Source organism: Vombatus ursinus, unplaced genomic scaffold (assembly GCF_900497805.2).
Source record: "Vombatus ursinus unplaced genomic scaffold, bare-nosed wombat genome assembly UNPS02014807.1, whole genome shotgun sequence".
Lineage (NCBI taxonomy): Eukaryota > Metazoa > Chordata > Mammalia > Diprotodontia > Vombatidae > Vombatus > Vombatus ursinus.
The window spans coordinates 46,963,043-46,983,084 of record NW_020954585.1 but is presented as its reverse complement, the minus strand read 5'-3'; the positions used below and the strand labels follow the sequence as shown (position 1 = coordinate 46,983,084).

The 20,042-nt window shown below is 39.8% G+C and overlaps 1 protein-coding gene across 1 annotated transcript in view; it reads right to left on the bottom strand.

The window, feature by feature from the left end:
• Positions 1 to 20,042, bottom strand: part of RADIL (Rap associating with DIL domain) — a 113,827-nt gene that overhangs the window by 10,515 nt on the left and 83,270 nt on the right. Inside the window, exons 8-11 of the mRNA XM_027874652.1 lie at positions 14,691 to 14,928; positions 3,902 to 4,074; positions 2,873 to 3,023; positions 8 to 165 (exon numbers count right to left, since the gene is read on the bottom strand). Of these exons, the coding sequence (XP_027730453.1) occupies positions 8 to 165; positions 2,873 to 3,023; positions 3,902 to 4,074; positions 14,691 to 14,928 (720 nt within the window). The remainder of the gene's footprint in view (positions 1 to 7; positions 166 to 2,872; positions 3,024 to 3,901; positions 4,075 to 14,690; positions 14,929 to 20,042) is intronic.

Sequence of the window (20,042 nt, the reverse complement as noted above, 5' to 3'; positions counted from 1 at the left end):
CTCTGGCATGGGAGGATTTACTCTGTAGGCTCCATAAGAAGTGGCGGATGTAAAGAAGGTGCCGGTAGATATTATCATCCAGGCATTCTACTTCCAAGTCTACCTTGAACCCTCCACTTGGCAGAACGATAGGTGGATGATTATCATAAGACTCCAGGACGTCCTCTGTAAAAAGAGAATTGGCAAAGTCCAAGTTAATTGCCTCGGCAACATATAAGTTGCCTCCTGATTTTTGCCATCTGTTTTCCCTACCCCATTCTTCTGCTTATTTTTGGGGAAATAAACTATTCTTGGCTGAACAATAGGCAAAACAACCAATTTGAGCTGATGGTACACATCCACAGACAAGACTAACTGCTGAAGAATGAAGAGTTCCGCAATCTACCTACTATCCATACAAAGGGGACAAATATAGATTAAAAAAAGCCTTATAGACACAAAAATAATTTACTGAACACCTGTGTATGAAGGCAGTATGGTAGATGATGAAAAAGAAAGAGTTTAAATAAAAAATGGTCCTTGGGGCAGCTAGGTGGCGCAGTGGATAGAGCATTGGCCCTGGAGTCAGGAGGACCTGAGTTCAAGTCCGGCCTCAGACACATAACACTTACTAGCTGTGTGACCCTGGGCAAGTCACTTACCCCCATTGCCTAGCAAAAACAAAAACAAAACAAAACAAACAAAAAATGGACCTTGCCATCAGTCCAACTAAGAGCTCCCCATGAAAACAAATTATTACAAGGTCTGACAAAAGTTGCAGGGTGCAGTTCAGGACTCCTAGGTTCATCTTTGAGGACTCATATTATTAACTAAATCAGAACTAAGCTTAAAGATGGGAGGGTGGCCACTAAATACCAATTCTCAGATGAAAGAAAAGGAATGCTATTTCTTAAGGTGACCTTAAGCAGACCTCCCTTTTTCTTACTGATATCTCCTTTTACATCACCTTTATTTCCCAATATATCCCTCTCTTCCAAACAAAAGAGCCATCCCTTATAACAAAGAAGAAAAAATAAAGAAAAAAAGTAGTCCAGCAAAACTAATCAAAGCATCAATCAAGTCTGAGAGAATACATGTATTCAATTTCGGTAATTCCTCTACCTCTGCAAAGAGGAGAAGGGGTGCACACTCACATCTCCCTCTCACTGCCAACATTGTCCATTATAATTACATGGTATTGTTTCAATTACTGTGGTTATTCTTTCCATTTACATTATTGTAGTCATGTGTATATTTTTCTCCTGATTTTGCTTCAATTCACAGGCCTAGGTGTGGTCCTCAAGGGCTAATGAACCAAAATTTTGTTTAGTCATAACATAATCAATGGGCATTTATCAATCAATAATCACTTAATAAGTATCTATTATATGTCATGTACTGTGCAGGGCCCTGGGCATACAAAAACAAAGAATTAAACAATGTCCATCCTTAAGGAGCTTGATTTCCAATTCTTTGCAACCATGAAAGCCACTGCCCCAAACATTTTTGTGTGTACTGGGTCTTTCTTTGGAACTGTGACCTTCCTGAGGATGATGACCATCAGTGGGATCTCCGGATTAAAGAACATGGACAATTTAAATTACTTTTATATCATAATTTCATGTTGCCTTCCAAAATTGTTAGATCAATTCGCACCTCTTCCCACACCTCTTCTGACACTAACTAAGGCCACCATATTTTACCTTCAATCATTTGTGAGGTAACCAGGCTGAGCATTAAAAACTTTTGTATTGGCTCTTCCACTGTACAACCTAGCATTCCTGCTGGATAGAAGGCTGTAAGCCACTTGTGTGGGATGAGAGGTAGGTGAGATAAATAAATGAAGAAGGTCAGTATTCTTCGATATGATCTCCATGAGACCTGCATTTCCTCCCACAATGCAGATCACAACCTATCTAAGCCTTCTCCTCCTCTGCAATTCTAATTCTAGTTCATGTTCTCTCAAGAACTACCCAATATGCTGAGATCTTTCTTCACTTCACAGATGCCAGTACAGATAGATGGGCGGGCTGCCTCTGTCACTCTTTACTCTTGTCATATAGGCCTGGCCCGCCTTTTTTTTTTTCTTTCTGATTTTCACCTTTCCCTGATGATGGCAGAAGTCTTGATGAAGGTTAAGTTTCAGTCTTCTTTTGCCCAGTCACACATGCATCTCTGAATCATTTCATTCAATCACTCACTGATGTGGAAGCCCAAGGAACTAAAGTACAGTAAAGCACTGAGGGTTACTTTATATTAGTCTTTCTTTCATGGTTTTCCATGGCCAAAGAATTTATCACCTAGTGGTTATACTACTTGGGATGAGCCTCTTAAAACCCTTCTGTCATGGTATAACCTGCTGGAACTTATACTTCTATCATAATCTTTGAGGGCACAGGCTACCTCCGCATAACAAAGAAGTGGCCAAACAATTCTAATCATGTGCCTGATGCTTTAAAGAAGCTCCTCTAGAGGAGCTTCAAATCCGCAGTATCTTCCTTCCCTGCCACAGGAAAGGGAAGTTATAGCATTACTATTTTAGAGAGAGGAGAATCAAAATACAGTTGGGTGAATTTGATTCTGATTTAGATGGTTCTTGGTTAAAAGTCCACATTAAAACCTAGGTCTTTTAATACTCAGTCTGCACAGGACTTGTCCTTAGTAATGTGGATAAAGCCTGAGGCAGTTCCACAAATGCTGAACGTAGAGAGTCACAGAACTGGTGTTTAATTCAAGGTTCTGCCACTTATCACCTGTGGAACCCTGGGCAAGTCAAGAGGGTTGAACTAAATAATTTCTAAGTTCCTTTGCAGCTCTTGCTCTAGAATTCTGTAAGGTGACACATGGATACTTTTCCATTTGTCATCAAAAACAGATATGGTCAGAAACTCACCTGTTCTGAAGGCTTTGGGCCTGTCTTCATCTAGAGGCTCCCAAGCAGTCACAGAACCAATGTCAGATGCAAGCTGGTATTGAGTCAACAACCGATGCAGCTGGGCAGGGTTCAGTTCTGGAAACTGAGTCCTCAGGGATGACCAGTTCATCTGAGTGATAAGAGGAAGCTCTGGGAGTCAAGGCCTCAAAATGGTATGAGGGAAGCAGGGCATTAGACCAACATGGGGTGCATCAGCATTTACATCTGTTACCTCATGATTTTTATCTGCAGGGCATACTTGGGGATAGGGGTTAAGTTCTCAGATCAAATGACTTAGATGTGAGCAGTTGACCATAACACTCACATGGAAGACTAGTTTCTCAAGGTACCACCCTAGCTAATGCAGCTGAGAGGAGAGGGAGTATTCAATGTAGCACTATATATTGTTTAAGACAACGTCCTTCACTGGACAAATAGAAAAGACTAGTTTCATGTGTTCTATTTTCTGTGTGATTCTTGAAGAAACATGGTCTAGTAAATTTTTGGTAATTATTTTGAAGGCTTATTTTCAATGTGCTGAATGTTCAACTAGTCATTTAGGAGCAATCCCACATCATTTCTAGAGAAAATTTTCATTTAGTGATTAGCTGAGAAAAGCTGCCTAACCTATTTGATTTGTAAAGTCATCTTTCCCAAATAATCCAGCGTTTTGGTCTTAGTTGAGGATGGTCTTCACAAATAGCTTGCCCACCTCTCCAGATTATGTTAACATTTTACTATTAAACTGAGGAAAACATTAATCATATTAGTACCCCTGAAGGCAAAATAAGAAAACACTTCTATGGTAACTACTTATAAAGCTGTTTTAGGTCTTGAAGCCTCTTTAGGCAAGGGAATCTAAGCCAATGATCCAACCACTTTAAAAAAAAACCCAACAACCAACAATAATCCTTTAAGAACCACAACAAAATGAACTCAGATACCAGACAACATGACCTTTGTGACTCTACCTCTACCACTTGCCTCCATATGATCATCCGTACCTACCTGTATCAGCTGGGCACTGGGAGTAGCCAACAGGTTTACTGTGCAGGAAAGTTTCTTGAAGAACTGCTCTGCCAGCATCCCAAAGCCCATACTCTGTGCCCATTCCAAGAGCTGCCGTAAGCGAGCACAAACTTGTACCCCTTTTGGCCAGTGGAAGCAGCTCAGTGTAGGTCCTGAGGGAGGAGGATTAAGAGTAAAGCACTGGCCTCAGCGAGCTGCACAAAAAGTCCTAGGCTTGTAGGGAGAAATAAAGAGATATAAATTCTTCCTCCCCTTACACTTCCCTCTCCCTGGCCACCCCTCTGCTAGGCAAGCTTTATCCTTTTCTACCTGGTTGCCCTCTTCCCTTAACCTTAAATTGTTATGGAAGAATGGCAATGATCGACTATTTGAAAGTTAATTGCCCTTCCTAATAACCACAACCTAGGCCCAAGTCACCTGGTAAATGGTACCTAATGATCACAACACTTGCTCACATTCAAATAGTTCTTCATGACTTAAAAAGTGTCAGATATACTTTACTTCATTTGATTTCCACAAACTATTTTAAAAGGTATTGAGATAATGGAAGTATTTTTATGCTCATAAAAAGCAGGAGCCAGACTCAAAGAGAGACTTGTACAATGGCATAGTTAGTTAAAAGGAAGGAGCAGGAAACTCACTGACCAATTCAGATTGAAATGTAAAATTGTAAAAGTAAAAGCTAGAGGTACTGCTCACTCTCTGATAAGAGGGCAGAAGGGGATCACACAACCCACATGTAAAATTCACCAGGCAAACTGAAGAGAGATGGCTGGAATTTTAACTTATTCAAGAAAGCTTTAAAATGAAAAGGGAAGGGGAGGAAACTGCCTATATAGATTTGTACAGTCTGGTAACCCTGAGCATAGCAAGTACAACAACACAGAAAATAAAGCTAAAACTAAAAAACTAATTCCTGAGACAATAACTAAAAAAAGACATGATAAAATCCATGACCTCAGATATCTATGCACAAAAACACAAAGTATCAATAAATCAACAAGCATTTAAGTCCCTATCTGTGCTAGGTACTGTGCAGGAGTAGGAAAGAACCCAAGTATGCAAACTGGACCTTATAAGTATAATCACTGAGAGCTGGTGGAATGAGATTCATGACTGTAATATGACTCTTATTCAAAAGAAAAAAAACGACAGAAAAAAGAAGCAATGGAACAAACACTATACATTGTTTAGTAAGAAGATACATTTATGGGAGGAAATCCAGGAATCAAGCAGGGGGAAAACATGGGGAAAAGCATTTGAATCAATGAAGATAGAAACAAAAGTAATAGTCAATAGGTAGAGGAAGAATTATTATATAAGGAGTCCAGGAAAGTGATCACAAACCTGCCCAGATGCTTAACCTGGTTTGAAGGGGGAAACCTCAACTATTTTGATATTTGCTGGAGCTCTTTCTCTGTTCAAAACATAAGTAATAAATTAATGTCTTTTCTGAATGTTAACTTCATTCTTTAGTTGTCAGAAGCTTTTCTCTAGGGAGTTAGGGATATGACTATCAAAATAATAAAAATTTTGAACAATGCATAAAGTCTGGGACAGATGCCTGGGAGCATTCCACTAGAGAGGTCTCCATTAATAACCATTTATCTATTCTTAATTGTACTGTTAATCTAGGCCATATCTCTCTGTACTATCCACAAGACAGCATAAGAGTTTGTGAAGGAATATAGTATGAAATAAGTCCACAAATGGATTTATTTGGGATGGAAATTATAAAGGGAAATGCCATTTCAGACTAGATTCCAATCGACAAGAATGAACTACATGTTGCTAAAGAGGAACTGACAGGAATCTTGGGGACAAGTTTCTTCTCTATCTTAGAATTCATGATAGAAAAGAGAAGGAAAGGACATGATGTGCCACGTTCTCTAGTCTTTGCTTTTTCTCTTACTTTAGGTTTTTTCAATTACATGTAAAAAATTCTTTTTAACATTTCATTTTTTAAAATTCTGAGTTCCAAATTCTCTCCCTCCTTCCCCTGCCCCCTCCTTGAGAAGGCCAATAATCTGATACAGGTTATACAAGTGCAGTCATGCAAAACATATTTCCATAGTGTATGTTGCAAAAGAAAACACAGACCCCAAGGGAAAAAAAAAAAAAGAAAGTGGAAAAAAAATAGGCTATCTGCATTCAGATTCCCTTAGTTCTCTGGAGGTGCATAACATTTTTCATCCTGTCCTTCAGAATGTCAGATCACTATATTGCTAAGAATAGCTAAGTCATTTACAGCTGATCATCATACAATATTGCTTTTATTGCCTATCATGTTCTCCTGGGTCTGCTCTCTTCTATTACTTATGTCTACCCAGGTTTTTCTGAGAGCATCCTGCTCATCATTTCTTATAGCACAACAGTATTTACATCACAATCATATACCACAACTTGTTCAGCCATTCCCCAATGGATGGGCATCCCCTTAATTTCCAATTCTTTGCCACCACAAAAAAGAGCTGCTATAAATATTTTTGTACAAATAGGTCCTTTTCCTTTTTCTTTGATCTCTTTGGGGTACAGATCTAGTAGTGGCATTGCTGGGTCAAAGGATATGCAGTTTTATCACCCTTTGGGCATAGTTTCAAATTGCTCTCCAGCATGGCTAAATTAGTTCACAACTCCACCACTAGTACTGTACCATCCCAATTGTCCCATGTTCCCAACATTTGTCATTTTCCTTTTCTGCATCATATTAACCAACCTGATAGGGATGAGACAGTACCTCAGAGTTGTTTTAATTTGCATTTCTCTGATCAACAGTGATTTAGTGCATTTTTTCATGTGCCTATCAATAATTTGATTTCCTCTTCTGAAAACTACCTGTTCATATCCTCTGACCATTTATCAACTGGAATTGATCAACTGGAATGACTCAGTTCTCTATATATCTGAGAAATGAGGCCTTCATTGGAGAAACTTGCAGTAAAATTTTGTTCTTGGTTTCCTGCTTTCCTTTCAATCTTGGAAGCACTAGTTTGGTTTATGCAAAAACTTTTAAATTTAATGTAATCAAAATTATTCATTTTATGTCCCATAAATGCTATCTTGTCTTTGGTCAAGAGTAGACTTCCAAGTATTTTATACTGTCTACAGTTATTTCCTCTAGACTTTAGGTGAGTTTATTTCAAAGGGTTCAGAGGAGAGATAAGTAGAATCCAATGATCAAGCACGTTACAAAGTACATTGGCCCACGATGAATGGGAAGCTCTTGAGAATGAAATCCTTTAAATGTGTAAGGAAAAATTATTCCAAGGAGGGGAGAAAATAGTGAAGCTGCCTAAAGAGATCTGTGGCTGCACAGAGAACTCACTGATCAAATTCAGTAACTTGGTTCTTTACGAAGGAGGTCTGTAATGCTAGAGCTCGCAAAGCACCAAGGGACTAGTGATTAATGATGAGATCTCTTCTGTATTATACTCAACAAGGTGATCATTCAGTGTCTGTTATAGAAGACCTTCACTGAGGAGGATCCCACCACCTCCCTAGGTATCCACTCTTTTAAAAAAAGGAAACCTGGCTTGCTTTTTCAAGGCTTAGCTAATGTTATAGAACGAAAGTTCCTTAAGGTAAAGGAATTGTTTTGTTTTTGTATCCAAGGTGCTTGATAAATGTTTCCTGAATTAAACTCAAATTTCTATCCAACAGTCTTGCTTTTTAACTGATCTCATCAGCTCCCATGGACTAAATTATCATCTCTATGCAGATAACTCCCAAATCTATATATCCAGATCTAACCCATCTCACAAAATCCAGTCCTGTATTTTTAAATACCAGCTGGACATGAAGGTACTAAAAACTCAACATACCCAAAATGGATCGTCTTCCCCTAAAACCCATCCCTTCTCTTCACTTCCCTACTTTTTTTTTAAGGACATCACCTTCTTTCCAGTAAGCTTGGCTTCACAGTCATCCTCAACTCTTTTCTCTCTTCTACCCCTTTAAGTTAATCAGTTGCCAAGACTTGTTGATCTTACTTCCACAATATCTCTTTAATTCATGCCCCTCTCTCACAAACAACCACCCTAGCTCAGGCCCTCATCGTCTCTCACCTGGACAATTTTAATAACCTCCTAAATAGATTCTCTCAGCTTCAAGTCTCTTCCCTTTCCAAACCTTCTTTCATACAGCTGTCAAAATGATAATCCTAAAACACAGATCTGATTACGGCACCCCTCTATTCAAAAGCCTTCAGGGACTCTTATACATAGCCTTACATTTAGAGCACTTGTCAGTCTGGCTCCTACCTACATTTATGGACTTATTTCATACTACATTCCTTCACAAACTCTCATGCTATCCTTGTGGATAATACAGAGAGATTTGGCCTAGATAACAGTACAATTAGGAATAGATAAATGGTTTATTAATAGAGACCTCTCTAGTGCAATGCTCCCAGGCATCTGCCCCAGACTTTATGCATTATTCAAAATTTTTATTATTTTGATAATCATATCCCTAACTCCCTAGAGAAAAGCTTCTGACAACTAAAGTGTGCTTACATTCCTTTAAGTTTCTTCCTGGTTTAGGCATCAGCACCATAAAAAGAATTTGCTAAGACTCCTTCTTCATCTATTTTCCAAAATAGTTTATGTAGTATTGGAATTAATTGTTCTTTAAACGATTCATGGAATTCACTTGTAAATCCATCTGGCCCTGGAGAGTTTTTCTTAGGGAATTCACTGATGGTTTGTTCATTTTCTTTTTCCGAAATGGGATCAAGTTTTTATTTCCTCTTCTGTTAATTTGGGCAATTTATATTTTTGTAAATATTCATCCATTTCACTAAGATTGTCAAATTTATTGGCATACAATTGGGCAGATAGCTCCTAATTATTGTTTTGATTTCCTCTTCATTGATTTCCTCCTCATCTTCATTTCCTCTTCATTGGTGGTGAATTCATCTTTTTCATTTTTGATGCTGGTAATTTGGTTTTCTTTTCTTTTTTTAAAATCAAATTTACCAAAGGTTTATCTATTTTATTGTTACCAGCTCTTAGTTTTATTTATTTGTTCAATAGTTTTCTTAATTTCAATTTTCTTAATTTCTCTTTTGGTTTTCAGAATTTCTAATTTGGTATTTAATTTGGGGTTAATTTGTTTTTTCTAGCTTTTTTAATTGCATGCCCAATTCATTCATCTGTTCTTTATTTTATTCAAGTAAGCATTTAGAGATATAAAACTTCCACTAAGAACTCACAGCATCCCATAAGTTTTGGTATGTTGTCTCATGACTGTTATTCTCTTGATGAAGTTATTGAGTGTTTCTATGATTTGTTGTTTGACCTACTCATTCTTTAGGATTAGATTATCTAGTTTCCAATTAATTTTTATTCTATCTTTCCATGGCCTTTTACTACATGTAATTTCATGATCTGAAAAGCATGCATTTAATATTGCTGCCTTCCTGCACTGGACTGTGAGGTTTTTATGCCCTAGTACTTGGTTAATTTTTGTGTAGGTGCTATATACTGCTGAGAAAAAGGTATATTCCTTTCTATCCCCATTCAATTTTCCCCAGAGGTCTACCATATCTAACTTTTCTAAAATTCTATTCACCTCCTTAACTTCTTTCTTGTTTATTCTGTGTTAGATTTATCTAGTTCTGAGAGGGGGAGGTGTTCTCTATTTCTTCCTGTAATTCCCTTAACTTCTCCTCTAAGAATTTGGATGCTATATGTTTAGTAAAGATATTGCTTCATTGTCTATGGTGCCTTTTAGCAGGATATAGTTTCCTTCCTTATGTCTTTTAATTAGATCTATTTTTGCTTTTGCTTTGTCTGAGATCAGGATTGCTACCCCTGCTTTTTTTAACTTCAGCTGAAGCATAATATATTCTGCTCCAGCCTTTTACTTTACTCTGTGTGTATCCCTCTGTTTCAAAAGTGTTTCTTGTAAACAACATACTATAGGCTTATGGTTCTTAATCCACTCTGCTATCTGCTTCTGTTTTATGAAAGAGTTCATTATATTCACATTCACAGTTATAATTACTATCTGTGTCTCCATCCCATTTTCCCCTTGTTTGTACTTTTTCCTCTCCTTTCTCTCTGTCCCTCCTCTCTAAAGTTTTGCCTTCAACCACTGCCTCATTCAGTCTGCCCTCCCTTCTATCAATCTCTTCCCTTTTCTTCCCCTTTACCCTTATGACTTCTTCCTTCCCTCTATTCACCCCCTCCCTTTTCTTTTCCCTACTTCTTATAGGGTAAGTTAGATTTCTATATCTAACTGATTATGTTACTCCCTCTTTGAACTAAATCTGATGAGAGTAAAGTTCAAACAATGCTCATCTCTCTCCTTTCTTTTCCTGTACTGGAATAGGTTTTTGTGCCTTTTCATGTGATGAAATTTACCCTTGTCTGCCTCTTTCTTTTCTCTTCTCTCAGTACAATTCCTTTTCACCACTTAATTAGACTTTTTTATCATCACATCAAAGTCAACTTATACCCACACCCTCTATGTACATCCCTTTTAAATGTCATAATAACAATACAGTTGTCAAGAGTTACAAGTGTCATCTTCCCTTGTAGGTATGTAAACAGTTTGCTCTTATTAATAACATGTTTTTTTTTTCTTTCCTGTTCTTTTTATGCCTCTCTTAAGCCTTGTATTTGAAGATCAAATTTTCTGTTGAGCTCTGCTCTTTTCATCAGGAAGGTTTGGAAGTCCCCTATTTCGTTGAATGTCCATCTCCTACCCTGAAAAATTATGCTCAGTTTTGCTGGGTAGTTGATCCTTGGTTGTGATCCAAGCTCCTTTGCCTTATAGAATGTTGTATTCCACACCCTACAATCTTTTAATGTAGAAGCTGCAAGGTCCTACATAATCCTGACTGTGGTTCCATGATATTTAAATTGTTTCTTTCTGGCTGCTTGCAGTATTTTCTCTTTGACCTGGTATTTTTGGAATTTGGCTACTATATTCCTTGGTGTTTTCAATTTGGGATCTCTTTCAGAAGGTGATCAGTGGATTCTTTCTTTGACTATTTTACTCTCTGGTTCTAGGACCAGTCTTCCTTAATGATTTCCTGAAAGATGCTGTCCAGGCTCTTTTTTTCATCATGGTTTTCAGGCAGACTAGTAGTTTTTAAATTGTCTCTCCTGGATCTATTTACCAAGTCAGTTATTTTACCAATGAGGTATTTTATGTTTTCTTGTATTTTTTCATTCGTGTTTGACTGATTCTTGATCTCTCAGAGTCATTAGCTTCCACTTGCCCAATTCTAATTTTTAACAAATTGTTTCCTTCTTTTAGATTTTGTACCTCCTTTCCCATTTGGCCAATTATACTTTTTAAGGAGCTGTTTTCTTCATTATACTTTTTTTCCATTTGGCCAATTGTATTTTTAGGGACTTGTTTTCTACAGTTAATTTTTGTCCTTTTTCCAAGCTATTGACTCTTACATACCTCTCATTTCTTGCCTCAATTTTTCTTCGACTTCTCTTATTTGACTTTTAAAATCCTTCCTGAGCTCTTCCAAGAAGGCTTTTTGGGCTGGAGACCAGTTCATATTCAGTTCATATTCCCCTCTGAGTTTTTGGATGTAGGTATATTGACAATGTTGTACTCTTCTGAATTTGTGCCTTGACCTTCCCTGTCTCCATAATAAGAATGTATGGTTGTTGTCCATTTCTGCTTTTTGCTCATGGTGTTTGCCTATCTCCTGACTTTTAAAAAAAGTTGAGCTCTCTTGCTGGAGCACAGAAGGCACTGACTCAAAGTTCTTGTACTAGGAGACTGGGACCTAGTCACTGGCTTTGTGAGCTGGGGCCTCAGGGGCTAGAAGTTGGAGGCTGTAGGGTTCTGGTAGTTTACCTGGTACTGGGCTGGGGATGCAACACTAAAGCTCTTGGGATGGGGATGGGGAGTCTGGCCTCTGGGGGACGCCTGCTCACCTGGGTCTTGCACTTGAATGTTTAGCTGCTGTCAGCCTAGAGCTTTGCTTCCTGGAGCTGTGGTTCCTGGAATTGTGCTGAAGCACCAGGAGATATGGCTGCTGGAGAACTCTGTCACAAGTGGTGGTTTTCTGAGCTGGTGTCTACCAGTTCCACTGCCTGTACTGAGGTACTCTGGGGTGGGGGGGTCCTGGTGTTGGCCACCCTGGGGCTCAGAATCTCCCCTTGGTATGTTGAGGTGGGGCTTGCATCGTCCTGTACTGCTCCCCCGCTCCCAGAGCAAGAGGGGCTTTTCCCATTATTCTCCCAGGCTTCCTGGGCTACAAGACCGCTGCACCCTATCTTTCTGCTTGCTCAGCTGTTCCAGGGTTTTTCCTGGGGCAATATTTTCTGGGCTTTCAGAAGCCAATAAGGGAGGGTAAGAGCGACTTGTTACTCCACCATCTTGGCTCCCTAAAACAGAACTTCCTTAAGTCTCAACATGTATGCATTCCCTGACTGCATCCTGCCCCTATTTAGCCCAGAAAAATTTCAATGGTTGGCTATCATTTGACCCTGGATACAGCAGGAGACCTTGACTTTTTTAAGCTAAGTAGTCTTCACTGAGCCAACACCTATGCAGTGATTAAGACTAGGTAAGAAATGAGGCAGAGAACAGCCTATTTTACCTAGTCAAAAAGAAAAAAAAATCATTTTGGGAGTGGAAGACCCTTAGGGTTTCTGGACAAAACAGAAACAACTGCTATTTACATTCACTCTGAACCAATCTCCAGTCATCCTGATCCATATCTTGCCACTGGACCCAGATGGCTCCAGAGGAGAAAGTGAGACTGGTGACTTTGCACAGCCCTCCCTCACTTAAATCCAATTCACTTGCAAGTCATGACATCACCTCCCTGATGTCATGGTCCTCTTTGAGAAGGAAAGACAAACAACAACATCTGTAAGTAGTAGTAGGAGCTGCCTCACTGGGGACCCAACTGGTACTGGCCAGTTGGGCAACACAGCTCCTTCCTTTTAGTGACTGAGTGAAGAATGAATTGGAGTGTGGAAAGACTTGAGGGAGGCAGACCAACGAGCAGGCTATTGCAATAATGCAGACATGAGATGATATGGGCCTGTATAGAGAGGTGACAGAGTTAGAGGAGAGAAGGGAAGCATTTGACAGATGTTACAAAGGTGCAATCAACAACCTTAGGCAACAGATTGGATATGGGGGCTGAGAGACAGTGAGGTCAGGACGACTCCTAGGTTGCAAGCCTAAAGGACTAGGAGGATGGTGTTGCTCTCTGCAGCAACAGGAAAGGTGGGCAAAGGGGGCAGCCTTTAGGGGGAAAGATAATGATTTGTTTTAGACATACTGAGTTTAAGATGTCTATTGGACATCCAATTTGAGACGTCTGAAAGGTAGTGGGAGGTGGGAGACTGGAGGTCAGCAGAGAGCTTAGGGCAAGATAGGTAGATTTAAGACTCATCAACATAGAGATGGTAATTAAATCCATAAGACTGCATGACATCACTAAGTGAAGCAATATAAAGGGAAAACAGAAGAAGGCCCAGGATAGAATCCTCAGCGACACCAAGAGTAAGAGGCTGTGAGCTGGAAGAGGATCCAGTAAAGGTGACAGAGAAGGAGTGCTCAGATAAGCAGGAGAAGAACCAACAGAGAGTAGCATTCTGAAAACCTAGAGGGAAGACAGTATTGATGAGAAAGTGATGAACAGTGTCAAAGGCTGCAGGTCAAGGAGAATGAGGGATTGAGAAAAGGCCACTGGATTTGGCAACTATGAGATCATTAGTAACTTTGGAGAGGGCAGTTTTGGTGGAATAAGGTCGGAAACCAGACTGTAAGACACTAAGAAAGGACTGAGAGAAGATAAAGTGGAAGCACCTATTGCAACAGGGAGAGAATGAAAATATTGAAAGAGTGGAGATGACAGACAGGGTAATCTTTTGGAAAAGAGATTGCTTCTACAGTTAGAGGGGCTGTTAGTCTTGGAGAGCTACTTACTTGTGTGAAAGCTAGGTGAAGGAGAAGAATAGTGGCAGAAGGCATCTGAACAATAAGAGTTGAAGAAGAAGGGAGAAGAGAGATTTCACAGTAAATGGCCTTAATTTCCTGTAAAATATAAGGCAGAATTCTTGGCTGAGAGGGTACAGGGAAAGGAGTCATAAGAGCTCTGAGAAGGTTTAGAAGAGCCACTGTGGAGAGCAGGATAGTAAGATGATAGAACAGGTACAGCAGGATTGCCCAAACTGAAGTTGTGTAATACAATTTATCAAAGACCCAGTCAGAGAAGTTGCATGATTTTCTATATCTTCATTCAGGAACAGGTATGTAGGAGTGAAGGTGTCAAATAGAATAATAATCCAAGGCAGATGCTTGGCTGGGCGTAATTGGGAATATTAAAAGGAATACACCAATAATTCCAGAGAAGACAACTCCACGTATATTTTTTTTTTTGCTAGGCAGTGGAGTTAAGTGACTTGCCCAGAGTCACACAGCTAGTGAGTGTTATGTGTCTGAGGCCAAATTTAACTCAGGTCCTCCTGACTCCAGGGCCAGTGTTCTATCCACTGCGCCACCTAGCTGTCCCTCCACACACCTTTTCAGCAATAAATTCTCAAATCTCACATCTTTGTGGTCAGAAAGTTCTGCTGAATGCCTAACCTATACCACTCCCACCCTTCTTACTCTGCTCTTTATACATTTGACAAGTATTAGAAATGGGAAGCATTTGAAAAGGCCATGGGTTAAGAAGACACTTCTCATTAATGTTTTCGTGCAGTCCACAGGTTAAGAGGGAAGAAAAGAAATCAAATACCCTTGGGGGAACAGACCCTCTCATACCCCACCTCACCTTTGTCCAGGAGCTGGTTGAAGAGCAGTGTGTTGGAGAAGAAAAAGAGGTAGGCAAACATCTGGGAGGCAATCTCTGGGTGAACCTCATACTGCCGGAGGAGGTCCAAGGTGACCTGATAGATGGACACAATACGTCGGAGCTCCTCAGGCAGTTGCGGGGCTGAGCACCAACTTTCTCGGTTCTCCTTCTGGAAAGGGATACACTCCAGCAGAATGGGCAGAGAGACGTACAGAGACTGCAGAGGGGAGAAGAAACATAAGCAACTTTTTCAACCTGCCTATAAACAAATTGTTGAGATTTAGCCTAACCTTAAATTTCTTCAAAGATCAACTCAAGCACTATTTTCTGCATGAAATCTTTCTTAATTCACACCTCCGTCTCCAACACATACAATTTCTAGGGTTCTCACTCCCAAACTACTTATATTTAATCCTATAATTGTACATAATGTAGATAGATGGTATTGTAGATAGAATGCTGGGACATGGAGTCAGGAAGACTGAAGTTCAAATCCTTCCTCAGATACTTAATAGCTATGTGACCCTGGGCAAGTCACTTAACCTCTCTCAGCCTCAGTTTCTTCATCTATAAGACGGGTATTCATACCTACCTCCCAGGCTGGTTATGTGGATAAAATGAGATAATATTTGCAAAGCATTTTACAAGCCTTAAATACTATATAATGCAATATAAATACTAGCTATTACTCACTATATGTATATGAATGCATGTGCATGTGCTGTACATATATACTCCTCTCTCTCATTTAGACTGTAAAATCCTTGAGAGCAGGGACTGTTTCCTTCTTTGTTCTTGCATCCGCAGCACCATGAACACAGTCTGGCACATAGAAATCGTTTAATAACTGCATATTGATAGAGTGAGAGGTGGAATTCAGAAAAATAAATCATAGATTTAGCACAACAGAGAGATGTATTCTGGGAAAAGGAGCTAGGGAATATTCCACTAGTTGTCATGACAGGAGAGAAGGATCTAAGTTTGATTTTCCAGGGGAAAAAAAGAGCATACTTAAATGGGATTTCCCAACATTAATTTCTAATTACAATGTTATAATCCTGGGATAAGCAGAAGCATTTCCTTCTACTGAGTTGAACCAAACCATATAAATAAATACCCTGAACTGAGTAACCTAAATGAAATTCTTACTAACCTGTCCTCCCCTCATGAGGTACATCAGTAGAAATATAAATGCTGTTTTATTGCTCTTTCACTATTCATCTGGCATAAACAATTAATAAAATGAGACAAGTTGTTATTTCCAACACTGAATCCCTGCCAAGAGGCTATCTATTTGATCAACTAGACTCAAAGTAGGCAAAGGGTACCATGTGGCTTGCTTGAGGGGATAAAGTCTGATACCAAAGAGAGGATGGAGAAAACATTTATGTCATCAAAAGTATGGAAGTTCCACAGAGCATTGCTTAGAAAAATACTATGCCAATAAAGAAGCAGCTTATTTGGTTATATAATTTAGCTCATATCCCCAACATCTTTCACACACATCCTTTCTCTCCTCTGACACTTACACCACTCAATGCAAACTTCCTTAACGTGAATGCCTAGGCTACCTCAACAGCCTGCTGGTGGGTCTTCTTACCTCAAGTCTGTCCCTACTTTAATCCATTCTCTAATCAGCCACCTAAGTGATTTTTCCTAAAGCACAGGTAGGACCCTGTCACATCTTCTATTCAATAAGTTCCAGCAGATACCCTACCACTTCTAGGATCAAATATGAAATGCTATTTGGCATTCAAAGACCTTTATAACCTAGTCCTCTCCTACCTTTCTGGTCTTATTACATCTTACTCCCCCCACCATATACCCTTTGATCCAGTGACACTGGCCATCTGGCTGTTTTATGAACAAGATATTCCATTTCTCCACTCTGGACATTTTCTTTGGTTGTCCCACAAGGTTTTCCTCCTCAAACTCTGCCCACTGACTTCCTTGGCTTCCTCTGTGTGGTCAAGATACTAGAAGACATCCGGCCTTCCAGAGTTAAGGCCTAGTAAGCAAGCTGTCTCTTGAACTTGGCATAACAACAATCCTTTGCACTTACCTTCTGGATGATCTCACCCTCTGGCAAAATCATGTAATTTTTGTGTTGCTTTGATATTATACTAACTATTTAGATTTGGCGGAGTTTTTCTATTTCCCAGGGACCTGAGAGCTGGCACTGTAGCTGACATACTGCAGCAAAAAGTGATCAATCACATCTCCTGACACTGAACAATCCCTGAACCTGTAACTGCTAAGTGAACTGAACCAGGTGTTAACACTCCTATTCCCACCACGTTAACTCTGGTTCTGTACCCCAATGAATGATCACAAGGCTCAATGATCCTTTAAACTTGAAGCAATCACAGGGCTCAATGATTCTAATAACTTGGGGCAGCAAGGTGGTGCAGTGCATAGAGCACTGGCCCTGGATTCAGGAGGACCTGAGTTCAAATCCGGCCTCAGACACATAACACTTACTAGCTGTGTGGCTCTAGACAAGTCACTTAACCCCAACTGCCCCGCAAAAAAATAAAATAAAATAAAATAATTCTAATAACTTAGAGACTGTTCCCACAGGATCCAAGAATCCCTGTACTATCCCAAAAAATGCCAACAGTGGGAATTTTCTACTCAAGACCTAAGAATAACTGTGTTGGGTCCTGCCTTTTTGTGGTTTTCATGCTTGAAAACCCTACCCCTGCCATAAGCCATATGCCCTTGTTCTCAAGAGGACTTCCACTCAAAAGCATTTTCCTCACTTTGAAACTAAACTTTTGTTTGATTCCTGACTCTCCTGTCTAGCCTGTTTTATTTGGGTCTCACCACCCACAGATTAACCAGTTCCAGTTCAGTTGACAGTGTTCCACCTAAAATCCCATGTTTTACTGGAATTCTTCTCTAATGTCTCCTAATTTCAGTACCTTCTCTCTGTTAATTATTTCCTATTTATCCTACATATAGTTTGCATTGCATATATTTGTTTGCACGTTGTCTCCTTCATTAGATTGTAAGCTACTTGAGGACAGGTACTACATTTTGCCTCTTTGTATCTCCAGAGCTTAGCACAGTGCCTGGCACACAGTAGATGCTTAATTTACTGATTAATATTTGAGTTTTTCAATTTTCTACTCAGAGGTTCCCAAACTTATTTGGCCTACCACCCACTTAAAAAAAAAAAAAACTGCTTAGTGCGACCCTAGAAATCTTTAACCATTTAACAGTTTTTTTAAAATTTGTGTCATTTCAAAAAATTATAAAAATTTTTAAATGACACATCTTAAATGTAGCAATTTATTATAAATTTGTGGTATTTTCCTGCATTGAAATTTTGATGACTCAATATTGCATCATGTAACCACATGGTATCATATTGTAAACAAGTCATTATACACACATATTCCTGCTGATGCATGCTGGACTTCCTGACAATGCACAACATGCTTGCCTGCCAACACTTACTTGTTAAGACCTGTCTGTGTACTTGACTACTGATTGGTGGTTATAACTTGCATTCTGTGTGTTTATTTGGAAAATAATGTAAAATAATAGGATTTTAACTCTTACACAACAGATGAAACATGTACAACAGCTTTTCAAAATTTTCCTATCTTCTCTTCTTTCCTTATGCTTCCACTGCCCCCTTATTTTTATTTAAAGGCCCCCAATTGCACATGAAGCTACTAGTACTCCCCTGGATCATTCCAGAGCCCCCTAGGGGGCAGTACCACCCACTTTGGGAACCTCTGGTATAAATAAAATTTACTGAGCACTTTTGGTAATCTTGTGACCCTAGCCAAGCAGCTCTTTTGGAGAAATGGAAAAAGAAATGTAAGAAAATACCAACATGTTCTACCTGATTTCAAAGGAAAAAACATCACTCAGAAATCCACCAGTCAGGTTTCGACTTCCAGGAGCCAAGACAGTAAGTAACAGATCGCCCTAACTCTCCCATATTCACCTCCAAACAACCACAAAACAGCACCTCAAAACAAATCCTGAAACAACAAAACCAGCAAAAAGACGGAGTGAAACAATCTTTTAGCCCAAGAAACTTGGAAAATCAGCAAGAAAGGTCTATCTTACTTGAGCAAAAAGGGAGCACAGACCAGGATAGGAAGCATCTGAACAAGCCAGCAGCAAGCCCCACCTCAGGAAATCAGTGGGACATCCTGAGCCCCAGTATAGTGGAGCAGGCAAATGCCAACACTAGGACACCTCACATGCCTAAGCATAGCTAGCTAAGGGAACCCGCAGACTCCAGCTCCAAGAACCACCACATGCTTCAGCACAGCCCCAGGCAAACAGGCAGCTTCCAGCAGCCAGACCTCTAGGTGCTTCAGTGTAGCCCTGGGGAAATGCAGAAACACCCCACCTGCCTCAGCACACACTAGCACCAGGGCCCCAGACCAGCACCAGGTAAGCTGCCAGACCTCTATGGCCTCCAGCAGTGCTAGCGATTCCCCCCCCACACCCCTTCAGGGCAGCACCAGACACAAGGGTCCCCTGTGAGCCTCAGGGCAACATCAGTACAGCACTAGGTAAACAGCCAGGGCCTACAGCAACTGGCACAAGAAGCCTGAGACAGTGCCCCTGCCACCCTGGGAGCAGAGAGCAAATTTAAAAGAAAGGAAAAAAGCCAAAAAAGATGAGCAAAAAACAACAAAAAAAGACTATGACCATAGAGAATTATTATGATGACAAAAAGGACCAAGATACAAACTCAGAAGAGGACAACAATGTCAAAACACCTAATGAGAAAAACCCAGAAGAAAACTGGGAAGTAGTCTCAAGCCCAGAAAGAACTCATGGAAGAGCTCAAAAAGGAGCATAAAAATCATGTAAGAGAGGTAGAAGAAAAGCTGGGATATGAAATGAAATGATGCAAGAGAATTATGAAAAGAGTCAACAGCTTGGAAAAAGAAAATGACTTCAAAAAGCAGAATTGGTCAATTGGAAAAAGAGATATAAAAATCCACTGAAGAAAACAACTCCCTAAAAAGTACAACTGGCAAAATGGAAAAGGAAGTACAAAAGCTAACTGGGGAAAACCATTTCTTAATAGTTAGAATTGGGCAAGTGGAAGGTGATAACTCTATGAGACATTGTAAGAATCAATCAAATTCAAAAGAAGGAAAAAATAGAAAAAAATGTAAAATACCTCACTGGAAAAACAACTGACGGGGCAAAGTGGCACAGTGGATAGAGCACTGGCCCTGGATTCAGAAGGACCTGAGTTCAAATTCGGCCTCAGACACATAACACTTACTAGCTGTGTGACCCTGGGCAAGACACTTACCCCCATTGCCTAGCCAAAAAAAAAAAAAAAAA